At 43.3% G+C, this 18,045-nt stretch overlaps 1 protein-coding gene across 1 annotated transcript in view; it reads right to left on the bottom strand.

The window, feature by feature from the left end:
- MED13L (mediator complex subunit 13L) overlaps positions 1–18,045 on the bottom strand; it is a 395,410-nt gene that overhangs the window by 18,423 nt on the left and 358,942 nt on the right. Inside the window, exons 23-27 of the mRNA XM_044990575.1 lie at positions 15,913–16,101; positions 11,906–12,129; positions 11,389–11,531; positions 6,790–6,948; positions 5,193–5,369 (exon numbers count right to left, since the gene is read on the bottom strand). Coding sequence (XP_044846510.1) covers positions 5,193–5,369; positions 6,790–6,948; positions 11,389–11,531; positions 11,906–12,129; positions 15,913–16,101 — 892 coding nt within the window. The remainder of the gene's footprint in view (positions 1–5,192; positions 5,370–6,789; positions 6,949–11,388; positions 11,532–11,905; positions 12,130–15,912; positions 16,102–18,045) is intronic.

The following is an 18,045-nucleotide window of genomic DNA, read 5'->3' as shown; positions in this document are numbered from 1 at the left end:
TAGGAGGCAGTTTAATTATTAAACACAGAACAGAGTTAAGAAAATTAAATTTAACACCATTTTTGAAAACGCCAGTCCTTGTACATGATTCTAATTAGCATCTGAAGCACTAAAATCCAGGTTAATGCAGGTTAAATATTTGTACACACTGCATTCAGTCAGGATTCTAGGGCCTTGAAAGGACAGCTGCGTACGTATTAAGAATAGCTTCCCCCTTGTGAGGCCCACTGAAATTCCAGGAGGAACAGATCAAAGACTCTTTCATTAAAAATAGATTTTTTCCCCCCTACTTCATACTGCAACTTCCCTCTTGAAGCATTTTATTTTATATTTTTGTAACTACCACTTTAAATTGTTTTAAAGCAAATTTAAAGACCCTTTGCAAAATAATAAACTAGAAAAACCATATTTGATAAAAGTATTAAATAAAAGCAGTCTTACTGATTAAGCTTATACAGTTAATTGTATAAAAGACTACACCTGCTAGACCAACAGCCTATACAAGATTGTATTTTTTGAAACAAGATCATTCCATGCAACTTTATATACATGGCTGTTGCTTCAATAATGGGATCTTCCAATTAAAAGAATGGCCTGATCAATTCAACAGACACATGTAACTAACATATGTAACTATATGTGACTAGTCACAATAGGAAAGAACATGGTGCTGATACAAAGCTATCTGGATTCTTTTTTCATCCCCATGTACGGAATGTTCTATTGGTGCTACGCAACCTGATTTTCTACATTCAGACTAATTTATAAAGCATGCTGTTCTCATTTGCTTCCAGACAAGTCAACAGAGGATGTGGTTGTTGGTCAGAATACCTAAAAAGGCTAGTCAGAATCCCTAGTACATTGTTCTTCCACCCACAATGAGTTACTGCCATTAAAAGTCAATGACAATTACGTGTAAAAAGGCTTGGAAGAATTCATTTTTTAAAATTATATTTCAATAGATAAAAACTGAAAAATGCTTAAAATCAATTTATTAAGCGAAATGTTCATAGTTGTGAAAAATTATGGGTCAATTTAAATTTTCACTTGTAGGAAATTATGGGGAAGACGGATTAGACAATATCTTTTATTGGTCCTGACCTGAAGAAGACCTCTGTGTAAGCTCAAAAGCTTGTCTGACTCATCCACAGAAGTTGGTCCAATAAGAGGAAGTTACTCACTTTGTAACAATGGTTCTTCGAGATGTGTGTCCCTATGGGTGCTCCACTGTAAGTATATCTGTGCCCCTGTGCCTCTAATCAGAGATTTTTGGTAGCAGCGTCCCTTGAGCCTGCACATGTGCTCTCCTTCCCTCATAGTCTGCCTTGAGGCTATTGAGCACTGCACAGGCGAACCTCCCCCGCAGTTCCTTCTCTACCGCAGAACCCTATGGAGGGGAGGAGGGCATGTTGTGGAGCAACCATAGGGACACCTCTTGAAGGTGAGTAACTTCCTCTTCTTCTTCTTCTTCGAGAGGTCTCTACGGGTGCTCCACTGTAGGTGACTCCTGAGCAGTACTCACCACTGGAGGCTGGGACTTCGGACTGGAGTCTGTTACTACAGCGAGTACTGTGGAGTCGAAGATGGCTGAATTTCCAGTGATCACATAATGTTCTGCGAAAACGTGGGCAGAGACCAAGTCCCTGCTCTGCAGATTTCCAAGACAGGGTCATTTTTAAGGAATGTAACTGAGATAGAAATTGACCTCATGGAGTGCGTACGGACTCTGGACGAAGGCAGCAGGTTGTGCCCTTGATAAGTGATTAATGCAGCTGAGACCCATTTGGATAGTGTTTGAGTCAATACTGCGCAGCGTTTGGATCTTTCCTCGAGCAAAAGGAAGAGTTCAGGGGACTTCCTGAAGTCCTTAGTCCTGTCCAAGTAGAATGATAGTGCTCTTCTACTTCTTGCATATGCAGAATTGCCTCGCTGTTGTCACGATGTGGGTTTGGGAAAAAAAACCCAGGAAGATGGATCTGCTGATTTATATGCAAAGTGGAGGCAACTTTAGGGAGAAACGTGGGATGCGGCCTCAGAGTTACTTTGTTTTTAAAAAAAAAACATGCAGGTGGGTGTGCCATCAGGGTTGCTAGTTCTCCTATGCGGCTAGCTGAAGTGATAGCAATTTGAAATGCTTTCTTCATGGACAGGTGTAAGAAAGAGCAAGTTGCCATGGACTCAAAGGGAGGTCTAATCAAAGCCATGAGAACTAGGTTAAGATCCCAGGAGGGGCAATCAGAATAATGCTTGCTTTGTCTCACTGAATTTTCAACAGGACCTTGGGTAGAAGAGGAAACTAGGAAAAGTTATACAAGAGGTCCCCATCCCATGGGAGGATAAGGGCATCTCCCAATGAATGTTTCCCCAGACTGGCCCTGGAGCAGTAACAAGGACATTCCTTGTTCTGATAAGTAGCAAAAAGAGATCTGCAGTCAGGGTTCCCCAAAGGGTGAATGTATCTTGAAGCAGCTTTGAGTTCAGTTCTCATTCGTGGCCATGAGAAAAATTCCTACTGAGACTGTCGGCTGTCACGTTCTGTATCCCTGGTAGATAGACACCTGAGATGAGCACATTGTAATGGATGCACCAATTCCAAAGTTTGAGTGTTTCCATACTGACAGAAGGAGATCTGGCACCCTCTTGGTGATTTATGTAAAAAGGAAACACTATTGAGAACACATCCACTTCTGGTACACTGGCCAACTCCTCAGACTTACGTTTCTTATCTGCTAAATACTGTATATACAGTTCATAATAGTGTTTCCACTTCTTTCATCACTGTCATACTTTTCCAGGCATCGTCCAAGGCTAGGTCCTCTCTATGGGCAACACTGTGTTGTTCTAGTAAGTGTGACGCACATTCTCTAAGGCCTGGTCTACACTGGGGGGGGGTGTCGAACTAAGGTACGCGACACATAGCTGAAGTCGAACTACCTTAGTTCGACTGACTTACCCATCCAGACGCCGCGGGGTCGAAGTCCGCGGCTCCCCTGTCGACTCCGCCACCGCCGTTCGCGGTGGTGGAGTTCTGGAGTCGACAGGAGCGCGTCCGGAGTTCGAACTATCGCATCTAGATTAGACGCGATAGTTCGAACTCCGAGAAGTCGAACTCTCCGCGTCGACCCGGCCGGTAAGTATGGACCTACCCTAAGTAGTGCAGCTACACAGTTATGATTACCTAGCATGATGGAGACGCCATCTGAAGTGAACATCACCATTCACTGTGTATCCAGATTGTGATCTGTGTAGAATTGTTTTATGGCATCTTTAAAATGCCGAGTACTACATACAGCTAACTGGATAATACCAGTGCGCACACAGTCTTGTGGTTGACATCATTCTGAGCTCAAAGCTTGATGTAGAGGATTGACATTTTGTTCACTGCAATGTTGATGCTTTCGTCAATTACCAGTGCATGAAATTGTGAATTGCATACAGCTGCCAAGATCTCATTTTGGTCTCCTGCATTAATAGATTGTAGAAATTCAAATGCATAGTTCTTGCCTCTCTAGCTGGTAGGAAGAGTAATGTATTTCACTCTGTAGTCGTGAATGTGTTGCATGGGTAATATGGATGAATTTATTTATATAGCAAAAAGTACATTATCTATCAGTATTTTTACTTCATCTCAATTTTCTCACTGACATTTCCCCTTTCCTGTCCGCTTTCAGTAGACTCCACTATTAAATGCCAAATTCCAAAGCCATGTTTCCAGTTGTGTAGAATTTTTACGGCATCACCATGAGCTTTCTGAACTAAATGCCATTTCAAATAGTCCTGTTTCCATTCATTCTATTTTTTACTAGTTGTAAATGCCCTCTTTGCTTTAGCTTCAATACAGCATTTACACATGACCCCAATACTGACTGAATACAGAAACATGTTTTCCAGTTTCAAGAGACCCCTGGCCTAGGACATTGGTTGTTTCAGTTTCCACCATCTCCAAAAGCTAGTTGTCTTTAAATGTTGAACTACATTTTTTCTGCGCTGCTGTTGGCACCGAACAAGGAACCTGTCACACCCTAAACTGTTTGCAACTGACACAGCAAAGCACTGCATGCAATACCTGTCTGGAAAAATGAAACTGTTTAACTACTTTATTAAAAAGAAGCATATAGACCTTGACTAATACCAGCAAGTTCAGTTCTGGAGCTTCTTTTGTACAACAAACTGATTATGTAAAACTCTTGCAGACATTTTCTAATGTTTACGTGTGAGCTGTGCCCATCTTATCAAGTTCTCCCAGCCAGCAGCGTATGAAACTTTACATTGAAAAAGATAAGATATTTTTAAAGTGACATTTCAGTAATCAATACATATATGGGGGACACAGGAATGCAAACTGAGAATCCATTTACTTTCAAAAATTTGAGTTAAACATGACACAACAGTTAGAAACCCAGGAAAAGCAGGAGCCCCACGTCTTTCCTCCAGGAGCTCCTATACCCACCCCCTCCTAAAGGGAGCTACATACTGTCCCCATTCTATTCCTTACCACCCATCCCTGCTGGCTTGAGGCTTCCCCTTGGGAGAAGGGATTTTAGGGTCTGCCTCACATCCAGCCCCACCCCATGGGGTTCTTAGGAGGGAGCTACCATCACAGCTGAGTGTGTGAAGGTACGCACAGACCGCACATCCCTGTCCCAGTAGTGGCAGCACAGGTTCCCCTCCCCCTGTACGGCAGCTCCCTGCCAGGCTGGACAAAACAGCTCAGCTTGCCCCGCTAGGCAGAGTGGGATGCGGGTGCCAGCTGTACTCCCAGCTACTAGAGATGCACTGTCAATAAGAGACAGCTATGCAGTCGCACAGCTTAAAGGGAACATTGGTTGACATTCACAAATTAACGCCTTCTAACCATTAAAAACACAAATTATCAACATCACATGTCAACATATACAAAGTAAATCAAACTCTAATAAGTTCTCAAGCAGCATTTTTCTGACTTTGCCTATCTCTACATTTCAATTATTATTGATGGAAATATTTTTTTGTGTACCATTAAATTGATGTTTACCAATTTCTAATGATAAAAATGGAACCTTTACAAAGCCTACTTGGAATCTGGGAGGGGAGAATCTCACCCTTCAGAGTTTTGGTGCTCTCTAGCACAGGCCTGCTCTAGGGTAGTATCATCTGTAAGTCACAGTGCAGACAGGGATATACCCACCACACTATCTCCAGAGTTAACTTACCATTGTTGGGGCTAAATCCATCCTCATTGGGATAATTTGCTGGAGCTACCTGGATGGTTGCAGAGGTTGGAAATACCAGGATGTGCGTACAAGAGGCATCCTGAGGGGTATTCAGTTGAGATGACTGCAGATTCAGTGCAGTACTGCGGCCAAACACGGATCCCATAGTGACAGCATCTTTAAGGACAGAAACAAAGGCATAATCATGAATCCTCAGTCTTGCATGTCTGGGTAATACCTTCAATCTACCTGTTGTATATTTGTGTTTAGGCCAATAAAATTACTAGACATGTAATCTGGAATGGCATGCTAATAAAAATGTTTTCTGAGGTTTCTTGCTTTAAGTCTAAAAGCCTTTTTATTGGTAAAGCCTGATGAATTTAAGGTCACAACACTATGTGTATAAATGGAACCTCTAGCCACCTGACCTCTTATACTGCAGCCCTCTATCTTTCCTTCTGTTATCTCATGCTACTCTTTAGTCCATCCCACACTTAAAAGTAGCACAAAACTGACAGAAGAGAAGGGAAAGGTTTACAAATGTGTATTAAAAAAAAACCACCACAAAAAACCCCCAACCGATCAACCCCCGGCCCCCAGATTTTAAAGCAAGACATTTATTGCCAAAAATACCTGTGAATTTTCGTTTGTTGAAAAGTGGAAGACTTATTTACAATCCATAATGCTAATCAAAATCTGACCTAGCCTAAGAACTGAACAGTGATTGTAAATGTAAAAAAAAAAGAAAAGAAAAATTCCCCAAATTCACAGAAAGCAACATAAAATGTAGCACTCTCCAAGATGAAGAGGGAGTATAAATTCAAGCACAAAAAAGCCAACAAAAAGAAACAAATAACTATAATTCAAACAAATACAACAAATGAGAAACGGAGGAGGAGGAAGAAACATATTTATAATATTAAACAATCCAGGTAATCTTAAAGCCAGAAAACTGTTCCATGATACACTCAACAGCATCTCTTGCTTGTCACAGTAACTTCCACTACCTACTGAGGAGCCTCATGAACCTAACTTTAATTTGGTTCCCCCCCCTTTGTGGATTTCTGTACATAGCAGGACCCTTCAAGAACTAATGGATATTATGGGGGGCATGGTTTTAGCCTCACTTTCAACATGAGTCACAATTCCAATCTTCCCCTCCACCATCCCATCCTCCCCACAAAGACACACACAAACACACTTTTTGATCCTTCACACAGAAGAGTTCCCACAGCAGGAGTTTTTGCAGCCCTCTTTGCATCAGGGCCCATACAATAGTGATATATTTATTCAGGCTGAATATATGAAACCAGTCTTCCTCCAGGGCATGACTTTCCAAATAAAGCTGCCAGGAGAACCCATCAGCTTGGTAGGGCATAAAGAAATCTCCTTCCTGGAAGTAAACTCCCCCAGCACTGCTATTCCAAGGGCTACTATAGTCCACTGGGCTGTCCCAAATGATACCTTTTCTTGCTCTTCTTTCATTCATCCATCCTAGTGAGGTCTCACTGTTGTGACCAGAAACCACCCAGCCTGACGCAATTCCAGTGTGGACTGGAAAAGGAAAAGTGTTAGTAACATGCATTTCTGTAGTTACCTGGCATCACTACAAAGGACCCCTGGGGCTCCATGGCAACCAAGCAGGCACTGAGGATAGAAGGAGAGTCTGCTGTTGAGATCCCACACATGCGGCACACTTCCTTCAGCTGTTTGCTGATTGTCTGCAGGGAACACTCCCCAAGGAGGATACTCCAGTCTGAAATGCAGTTAGTTTCAAGACAATGTAATAAAACTCAGGAAATATCTCAGTAATGTTATTTCTACCTTCTGTAATACGGTGGTGTTTGGCTGAAAATAAATATTAACAACACTTTGTGCTTCTATGGCATGTTCTATCTGGAGATCTCAAACATTAATAAATTAAGCTTCAAAACATCCCGTTGAGGTAGAGAAGTACAATCCCTATCTTACAGATGGAGATAGGCACAGAGAGACTGTGAACTTGAGCAAGTCACTTAAAATGATTCTGTGTTAAAGTTGGGATAAAGCCACGTTCTACTGTTTCTTCTGCTTTAACCACTGGAATATCTTTCCTTCTATTGGTAATGAAAAGCAGCCCGGGAGATACGAACAAGGAATGAAACAGCTACTGTAAAGTACATTCTGTTTGTTAGACGGCAAATATTGTTTTCTGGTTCAGGAGGTGTTGCTTCACTCAGAATGTCTTCCAGTAACAGTTCTGGCAATATTAGTTTTGCATTGGATCTCTTAATCATTTCTTACACAGCCATTCAAGTCAAATACGCTATCTCAAGAAGATCCACTGTATCTGAGTGGTGGTGGTGGCGGCGGCAACAGTTGATGGTATTCCTTAACTATTAGTGTGGGATTCAAAAATCCTCTTCCCTTAACTGTAATCTAAACCTCAGCTATTACCCCTAGGTAGTGCTGAAGATCAGTTGCACAGTAAGCATAACAGTTTGCTCCTATTTCACAGGTCCTTGGACACACACATTCTATGACTCACATGCAATGTGGTTTGCCCTAACATTTGAATGTTGTGAAAGATGGTAATGTTCAGAAGAAATGTCCTTATAAAAGGAATCTGATTTATAATTACAAATGGGATCAGAGCTCTGGATCCAAGTGACACTTTCTGAACTGCCTTCTAATGTAAATCATTCAAACAGACAATATTTTTCAGCAATAAGACACTCTAGGCAGTGCATAACTGAGGGATTACTGAAATTGGAAATGCTGAAACACTTGGCCTTTGGCCTCTTACTTCACAATGCATCCAGAGCATGCAATAATCCCTCAGAAATGCACTGCCTGCCACGTCCTATTACTTTAATGTCACTCCAGCGTGAGCATTCTTTACATGAGATCATCTCTCAGTTGAACTGTTCCTTTTTCTACAGAGGAAGTAGAAATACAATTATTTTCATCTGACTAGCATGCTGCAAACTGGAGTGCTTGAAATCTGAGTGCTGGGTCAACATGAATTCCACATGCACAAGACCAGAAAATGCCATAGAGCTACAATTAAAAAGAAAGAAAGCTGTGAAGGTGAATATTTCTTCAAAGGAGCACTCAGATGCACTGTAAAACAGTGACAGAGGATCGCCTCTGAAAGAACAAAAGCAGTTCAAGACTCTGAGGTCAATCTTCTGAAAATAGCCACCAGGAACCCCAACTAAGCAGACAGACTCAGAGGCAGGGGAAAGGATCTGCTGATTTTAAATTAAGTTCTCAATCTCCGTTCCCCTTCACACTCTCCACTTTAACGGACAGTCCTGTGATTGGCACCTCATTCCCCAACCAAGAGAGAGATAACTGCTTCTTCCTAAAGCCAATTTATGCTCCTCCTTTGTGTGTTCTAGCTGAATTGAAGGTAGTGTGATTTCTGCTTCTTTTCCTACACTGACTGAAACATCAGCTCCCTAAGGCTAGCCTGTGTGCTGGTATAGAAAAATGATACACGCTGCCCATCTGATTTATTTTAATTAGCTCCAAACCCAAGAATCTGGGATTGCTTTGAATAAGTCCCTACAACACCTTAGGTGATTAATGTAAGAGGAGAATGCACAATGTTTTAAATAAGATCTTTATCCTCCAGCCTAGATTACCTTTCACACTCCAATTCAAATAACAAAATGCACTAAATGTTTTACCTAAATCCCAATCCCAGCCCTAAAAATCATCCACCCAGACCTGCACAACAGCCACCATCCTTCTGGCTGAAGAGAGGAACTCCTTTCAGGGCCTATGTGTGCTGATCTTTAAATTAGGAGGGATTGTTCCCTGAGTGAAGCCAGGCACTCCTCTTCCAATCTATGTACTAACTGCATAACTCCAGCCACTATTGGGTCAAACGATGAGATGTCTCATACTACTTCAAGAAACGGAACTGAGGTCAACTACATGGCAGCACCAGAGTGCCACTATATTGCTAGACTCAAAATCTTGTTTGTACGACTGTTTCTGGTAATCACTGTTTGAGTGTTGCAGACATGCAAGTAGAAACTTATTTCAGTGTAAACACAAGCTGACTGCAGCTTTACTGTATGGGACAGAAAAAGGAATTTTACAGCATAGTCATTCAGTGGTCTGCCAAAGAAAGTATTCATCCAAGTACTTAGAATGCATAGGCTACCAAAAATAACTTCCATTAGCCCACATATTCATCTGATTTTAAGGAAGAATAATTTATAAATCGCTATCTACCAAATGTTATTGTAAGTTAGTTCTACAGTCTTTACAATGAGGTGACCTACAACCTTACCTCAACATATACCATACCAGGTTATTCAATTACTGATTTTTTTAACCCTGTTCAATATTTTAATCTTGTTTTTGAATTTGGATCAGCTTTGGAAAATGAAGTTCTCTGCACACAGGCTACACTGAAAGAAAATCCAAAGTAAAATTCTCCATAGTGCCCTGTCAATGTCCACAATCCCCTAATGGGGATGCCAATTGTTGGACATCCCTTGCAGGCCACAAGGTTCACCCTAATATTAAGTAAACCCTAGTGACCAGTTCATTTTTAGTTACTTTGCAATTGATGTAATTTTGACATGTTGCTCAGTATCTTCATTGTAGTCAGTAGAGTTGCTTCCGTTTGAAGTTTTAAAATCAGATCATAACCCTGTATCTGCTACTGTCCTGTGAACACTATACCCTGACAGGATCCATATGGGCCAGCTCCTCAGTTACCCTAAGCTTATGCTATACTGTGACCAGGACAGGACTTCCACCCACAGAAATCACATTTCCAGGGTTACAATTATACATGTTATGCTACTGTATTACACCATCCAGTAATGCCAGGCTGTACTTCCCTTTTGGCTTACTCGTCTCCCTATGATTGCTATCCTTGCGCTTTTGTTATTGCTCAGCACTAATAGGGCCCATCAGGCCAAACTGCACTGAACCTCTTATTCCTTTTGTTTTTTTCCTTAGCTACTAACATGTATGTGTTATTTAAGCATTTAGCAAAAGTAATAATATTATTTACCACATAGCAATGTACATTTTCAAACTATTGTTCAAATAGTAACTAGCTAAGCCACACACCTGTGGGAAGCAGGTGAGCAAGTGAATATAGTCATCCCCATTGTATAAACAGGGAAAGAGACAAGGATAAAATTACTTGTCCAGGCCACACAATGACTTAGTATCAGAGGTGGAATTATAACTCCCGGCCGTAGTGCCTGGTTTGCAGCATCATGTTCAATATACTAAGCCAGGGGTCGGCAACCAGTGGCACGTGAGCCCATTTTTACTGGCACGTTGCTGCCAGCTGGGGTTCCAGGCGCCAGCCCTGCTCAGCCCGGATGAACGGAAATCCCAGCTGGCAGCAGGCTGAGTGGGGCCAACGGCCGGGACCCTGGCTGATAGGAGCCAGTGGCCGGAACCCCAGACCAGCAGCAGGCTGAGCTGCTCAGTCCACTGCTGGTCTGGGGTTCCAGCCGCCGGGCCCTTGCCAGCTGGCAGAACCCCAGACCGGCAGCAGGTGAGCCGGTGCCGGTCTGAGGTTCTGTCCGCCACCCCGCTCAGACTGCTGCCGGTCTGGGGTTCTGGCCGCTGGCCCCTTGCCAGCTGGGGTCCTGGCCATCAGCCCCGCTCAGCCTGCTGCCGGCCTGGGATACCACCCGCTGGCCCTACTCACCTTGCTGCTGGTCTGGGGTTCCAGCCGCCTGGCCCCCTGCCAGCCTGGGTCTGGGCCTCCACTTCTGCTCAGCTCGCTGCTGGCCTGGGTTTCGGCACCCAGCCCAGAGCTCTGCTCCTGGTCTAGGCCCAGCGCTCTGCAGCTGCCCCCGCCTTCTAAAAAAATCTCACGTCTCGCACCCCCAGGAGGTGCGTGCACCCCAGGTTAAGAACCACTGTACTAAACTGATAAGATTTGCATTTTAATTTAATTTTAAATGAAGCTTCTTAAACATTTTTAAAACCTTGTTTACTTTACATACATCAATAGTTTAGTTATATAATATAGACTTCTAGAGAGAGACCTTCTAAAAATGTTAAAATGTATTACTGGCACGTGAAACCTTAACTTGGAGTGAATAAATGAAGACTCGGCACACCGCTTCTGAAAGGTTGCTGACCCCTGTGCTAAACCATCCTGCCTGACCACTAAACTAGCTTGTAGCTCTACTCCTCAGCACATGGCATCCTTAGCTGTCCTTACCTTTTAACTCCCCATGGCCCAGTCTTCCAAGTCGCCCAATTACAACTCTCCAGGGCAGTGATGTCATCTGTACAATCCCAACGCACCATTCCCACAGCTTCTGCAGACCAATTTTACGTGCAGACACTTTGCTTCTCCTTGATCTGGAGATAAGGGAAATGAAGGAAGAATTTCAGATTTCTATCCCATAGTCTTTACATTCCAATACCGAAAAGGAGTCTTTCCCTCTATTTTTATTACAGGCATTGCAGTAGTGCCCAAAGGCCCCAGTCACAAAATGAGAATCACTGTGCTGAGCACTGGAGCAGTAGTACTTGGAGATGCACTCAGTTGGCATTTATAAAGCAACCACTTTCTTACTCCACACTTGGTAATCTATGACACAAACCAACAATACAAAGAAATGTTATCACCCTAGTAACAGAGGGGACTAGAAAGGGATGTGCAAACAGCCAGATAACAAAGTGAACATAGAAAAATGTCAACCCAAATTTAACATAAAACTGAAGGTTTCTACCTGTTTGGCAAATCGATATTTACAATGCAGGTTTCCAACAGCTCGCCATGGAGGTCAGTGCAGGATGCCAGGAGCCAGCGCTGATCATGAGACAAACAATATCCAACGAAGAGTACATTGTATTTCTGACTGGCCTCTCCAAATGTCTCCCCCAGCTCTGTCTGTTTGTCTTTGATGGGCGCCAGTATGAAAGGAGGAGAGTACAGCTGAATTGGACTGGGGCGCTGTAATCAAAGTCAGCAACATCATGATCAGTACAGAGTGATCTAAAGCAGGGTTTGCATAAGAACTGTATAACATGGAATGGGGATATAAACATGAAGAAATATGAAAGTTATGAAACAAACAGGTATAAGCCAAGGAATTCATAGTCAAAACTAATATATCCTGGAAACAGATGAACATAAAGGAATCCATCACCATTAATAAATGTCACCTAATTCAGACAGTCCCACAAACTCAGCCATTTTTTACTCCTGGAGGAATTCTGCACACTGCGTATGTGCAGCATTTATGTTCCCTGCAGAAAAAGGACTTTCTGACAGGGAAGCAAAAGGAAGCCACCAAAGCGGTCATGCAACCCTCCCCAGCAGTATGTTTCGGGTGTCTAGGCCAGCCGGCAGAGAGGTAAATCACTGTGGGGCAGAAGGTGGGACTGGGGAAGATCCGGCTGGTGGTTCCTACCCTGTGCCAAGCTCAGATGCTAGTCCAGGCTGGGCTGGGGAGGATGGGACTTCCTCTTCCTCTGCATGGCATCCGGGGCCAGGTCAGACCCACCTCCAGATTTCTCCCCCGGCTGCAAGAAGCTCTGCAAACTGCCTCCCCCTGCTTCCTGTACCCATTTCTCCTCATCTTCAGGGGGAGGGGGTCCTGTACAGGGAGCTGCTCCCCCATCCGCCCAACCCCCATGCATCCAGACCCCATCATACCCAAACCCACCCACCAAGCCTCACCCCCCTGCACTCTGAACCCCCCATGATGAGCCCCACTCCCCCTGCACTTGGACCACCCCAACAAGCCAACCACACTCAGATCCCCACCTCACCAAGCCCCAACCAGTTGCACCTGGATCATCGCCCCACTGAGCCCCACTTCCCCCACACCCAGAGCCCCCTGCCGAGCTCTATCCCCTCCACACACCCAAACCCCCCTTGCTGAGCCCCAGCCACCTTCCCCTGGACCCCCCTGCAGAGTCTCATTACTGTTGTACCCAGAACCCCACAACAAGCCTCTGTGCATCCAGAGCCCTCCACATTTGGATCCTGCCTTGCTGAGCCTGCCTCCCACTCTGCACATCCCGGGAGGAGGTTGAGAGTTGCACAGTGATCTCCCGCCTCTGTGCAGCTATTGACCTGCGCTGCCCAATACATGCTGGAGCCTTCACATTTATTTGACAAATAAAATTTGCAGAATTTAGCAGAATTTTAAGATACTGGGTCCAGAATTTTAATTTTTTTGGTGCAGAATTCCCTCAGGAGCAAAATTTTTTAAAACAGTCATGTGTACTATAATTTATTTATAAATATTCCTGAACTTTTATCTTCCTTTTACAGATAAGGAAATTAAGGCACAGAGGCTGCGACTTGCCCACAGCCATGTAGCAAGTCTATGGCAGAAGTAGGACTTTAAACCCTGATTTTCTGACTCCCAGACAGGTGTTTTAATTGCTAAACGTGCTAAATATATACAGGCTACTGACAATTTGATCTAAGAAATATTTGTATGTGTTAGTGACGAGTTGATGACTCATGAGTAATGGAGTGATAGAGTCACAAGTTTTAAAATATGTAGACGGTGCTGACATAACCTCATGTAGCAAGGGTCATGAATGGCAGTCATAATATGAATATGAAGTATCTGAAATCCTGCAAAGTACAAATCTTTGTTTTTCTTTTAAATCCAATTTCAGAGCTATTTTGGAGGTTTCAGTGTCCGAGCTGAACAGCAGGCCTGCTGCTAATCAGTTCTACTGTAATCACTAACTCACTTAGGTAAAAAAATTACCAGATTTTGAAGGATGCCCCCTAGGATTATTCAGCACCCAGTTTGTAATTAAAGTATTAATTAAGTTCTGCCTCTGTGTTTAAATACTTTCAATCACCACTGAAACAATACTTACCCAGTAATCATCATTACCTTACTAAACACCTCCTCCTCCTCAAACATTATGTTGTATCAGTCAAGTAATTATAAAGCAAATGAGGTTAGTGGATAGGGATAGGTGATCTATAGTAAATGATCTAGGAACTGATAGGCTAGCACAGGGGTAAGCAACTTATGGCACATGTGCCAAAGGTGGCACACGAGCTGATTTTCAGTGGCACTCACACTGCCGGGTCCTGGCCACCAGTCCGGGGGCTTTGCATTTTAATTTAACTTTAAATGAAGCTTCTTAAACATTTTAAAAACCTTATTTACTTTACATACAACAATAGTTTAGTTATATTATAGACTTATAGAAAGAGACCTTCTGAAAACGTTAAAATGTATGACTGGCAGGCGAAACCTTAAATCAGAGTGAATAAATGAAGACTCGGCACACCACTTCTGAAAGATTGCTGACCCCTGGGCTAGCATGTCTAACGTTTTAGCTAACTGAGAATACGTTTTGAAGATGGGGTGGGGATGGATGAGAAGTGCACATATCATGGAGAGAGCAGTCATTTTCCCCATTCGTGGTGTACTAAATACAATTACATGTGAAAATGTTACTTTTCTTGTCCTGTTAATTTTGTCTTCTTTTGTCTCTTTCAAAAATTAAAAAGGTGGCAAAAAAAGAATAAATAAATCGGTTTGAGGAGAAAGGAAGAAAAGTAACGTTCTGGTTTCTTATACAGGTTGGAGCACCATCCCACTGCTCTCTTTCTTTCCCTTTCCTTACCAAAACTCATCCATTTCTTTCCCTTCTCCTCTCTACCTATTTGCCCAGTCAGATCTATTATCCCATCCTCTCTCCTGGTGATCCTTTCCACTCCTGTTCAGTCCTCTTTCCTCTCCCACTTCTCCTCCCTCTGTTCTTGTCTGTTCTGCACCACAGGGACCACTGTGCTGTCTGCACATAAACTGGAGAAGCTCAGGTGTTGCATTATAAAATAATGCCATATTGTCATGGCACTATTACAAAATGCAACACCTGAACAATAGTACAGGCTTTTGTGCTGGGCCGCCATTAGAGTAAGACGGGGAGCTGCTGGCAGAGTGTTTTCTGTGAGCGTCCTTCAATTTTGGAATTCACTGTTCCCCTTGGTCAAAACTCGCCCAATATTCTTGACCTACAGGCATGTTGCAGAGTCCATCTGTTTGAAGAGACATTCTGTGTTTTTGGGGGACAGGAGGACTGAGGCCGTGATTTCTTTTGGGAATTTTGAGAAGTGGGGAGATTCTGATTTGGATTGTAACGTGTTTCTGATACCTGTTGGGTGTATGTATGTGAGCAAATGTGCCGATATTTTGGTTTCATAATGATTTTGGAACTGCATTTTTAATTAATATCCTGGGCTCCAGATGTCCTTGCTAAGTGTTTTTTATATTTGTTTAGTTAAATCTAAATAAAGGTAAGCCCTAGGGGATTTCCCAAAGGATGAACATTCCTGGGAAATAAGAAGGATTATTCTTCACTGGAGACTTCTGAAATGCACAAAACAGAGCTTGAATCTTTGCAAATTTAGGATCAGATGAAAGACAGAATCACTTAATACCCTACAGACCGTTATAGTAATTTCATGAGAAGTGACAGAATCCAGAGGGGATTTCTCCATGTACCCTTTGCCATAGGTAGCTGAACATTAGACCTGAATGTGCACAACTACCCATTTCATATATGGACACATTAGGCTATGCACCTATTCACTAGTCTTTCCTTTTCCCTATAGCATCATCTCCAATACCTTGAAAAGAAGAAAGCTACTGGCTACTCAAAGTATTTTCCATACTCATTCTTTCTGGGTTCTGAGAAACGAAATCAGCTCCTGAATCAGACTCCTTGCTGTCCTGGTTGGAATACTAACCTCAGGGTTCTTGAGGGTCATCTCAATGCTGGCAGCTGGCCCAAAGCCAGTAAGGGACTTAATGTGGATCTGTGTGGGCAATGGACGCCTGCACTGGCAGTACACTGAAAATGCCAAAGACTTCAAGTGCTGAATGTAGAAAACCTGTTCATCCTTCATTGTCTGCAGCATGTACTGGCAAGGCACAATCTGTACATTTATGTATAAAAAATAAAAATCAGGATTAGAAATACTGAAAGGGCTTATTTCCCACCCCAGCAACATGAAATAAAACAAGTCAAATTCAGGTTTATTTAGACCTGGCATTCATTCTTCATTTAGCAATCACAGACACTTTGTATACTAGTGCTGTGTTTGTATGAGGTGTGACAAAGTTCCTCCTCTACCTTGGTGGGTCCTGCGCTTATTGGCAGATTTTCTCACCTCAGTGATCTTCCCCACAGTCTGGATCAACTCCTCCTGTGTCTGATCAGGAGTTGGGAAGTTTGGGGGGAACCTGGGCCCGCCCTCTACTCCGGGTTCCAGTCCAGGGCCCTGTGGATCACAGCTGTCTAGAGTGCCTCCTGGAACAGCTGCGCGACAGCTACAACTCCCTGGGCTACTTCCCCATGGCCTCCTCCAAACACCTTTTTATCCTCACCACTGGACCTTCCTCCTGGTGTCTGATAACGCTTGTACTCCTCAGTGCTCCAGCAGCAGCACACCCTCTCACGCTCAGCTCCTTGTGCCTCTTGCTCCCAGCTCCTCTCACACACTTCCTCTCCTCTGGTTCCCCCTCGCCCGACTGGAGTGAGCTCCTTTTTAAACCCAGGTGCCCTGATTAGCCTGCCTTGATTGGCTGCAGGTGATCTAATCAGCCTGTCGGCCTGAATTGATTCTAGCAGGTTCCTGATTACTCTAGTGCAGCCCCTGCTCACTCAGGGAACAGTGACCTCTATTTGCCCTCTACCAGACTCCTGTACCCCACTGGTCTGGGTCTGTCACAGAGGGTAATACCCACAAGCTTCAATCAGGACTGGGGCCCCATAGTGCTGGGTGCCGTAAGTATTTCTGAGCATGAACAATGCTATATTGAACCACATGGTTATATCTCAGAGCAAGCTAGAAAAAAATTCTATTTTCCGGCAGCCCAGGGCCACCCAAAACCCAGTGCAATATAATTACTTCTTGTCCTATGTACAAGATACTGAACTGTAGTTAATAATCTGGGGTACGCTGACTGTCCTACTAGAGGCTCAAAGTGAAAACTGGCTTCCTGTGTCAATGTCTTTGTAGATTCCACTGAACAGAAGAAGAGAGAGAGATGATTTGCCTATGTCCTCTACATTGCTAAACTCCTCCTCTGGCTCAGCTCAACCTTTTGGCTTCATACTGCAGTTTGGGAAGGGAAAATACATCCTACTGGAGTGCATTATGGAGAGGAACTGTTTGCAGTTTAAAAGAAATATCCTAAGACAGTGGGACAGCTTTTATGTTTAACCTCAATGAAACCAGAATCTCGTAAGTGGAGGTCAGGTCAGATCACCAGCTTGTCTGCGATAGAGGACATGGAGCATACATATGACACTGAAGGTGGATGCAAATCAAAACCCTATACTCAAACATTCCTGAAACCTGTAACTTGAGCATGTTTTTTAACCCAGGTCTGAATTTCTCAGATGGCCTCACTGAAACCTTGGGGCTAAACACCCTGAACTTTGCATTTCAAGCACAGCTCTTATATACAGCTGTGGTTCTCCTTTTCTTAATATAGGAAGAAAACTGTGGCAATCTCAGGAACTACATGGTTACTCTTATTAAACAGGTTAACTCTTATTAGTGACCACTGTTAAGGGACCTCCTCTTTGAAGCCACTTTTATGGGTTTGTTCTGTGAGCCAACACTACCTATGTGATGGTGAATTGTGTCGCAATGTCATATTACACACAATAGTGTGACTAACTGTTGCAATACAATTACATTCATAAAGCAAAATGAGATGTATTCCCCCAAAACATAAATGTTTCTCCACGGAAGAGACAGGCCCACAATATAAAGATTACTCTAGGAAAAATGAGAGGTCTGGTGGCCAGAGCCTATCCTCGTGGATGAGAACAGGAAAAACAAGAAAGAAAATAAATAAAATAAATGTTT

Source organism: Mauremys mutica, chromosome 16 (assembly GCF_020497125.1).
Source record: "Mauremys mutica isolate MM-2020 ecotype Southern chromosome 16, ASM2049712v1, whole genome shotgun sequence".
Classification (NCBI taxonomy): Eukaryota; Metazoa; Chordata; order Testudines; family Geoemydidae; genus Mauremys; species Mauremys mutica.
Note: the sequence above shows the minus strand (reverse complement) of the source record. Positions and strands in the feature narration are given on the sequence as shown.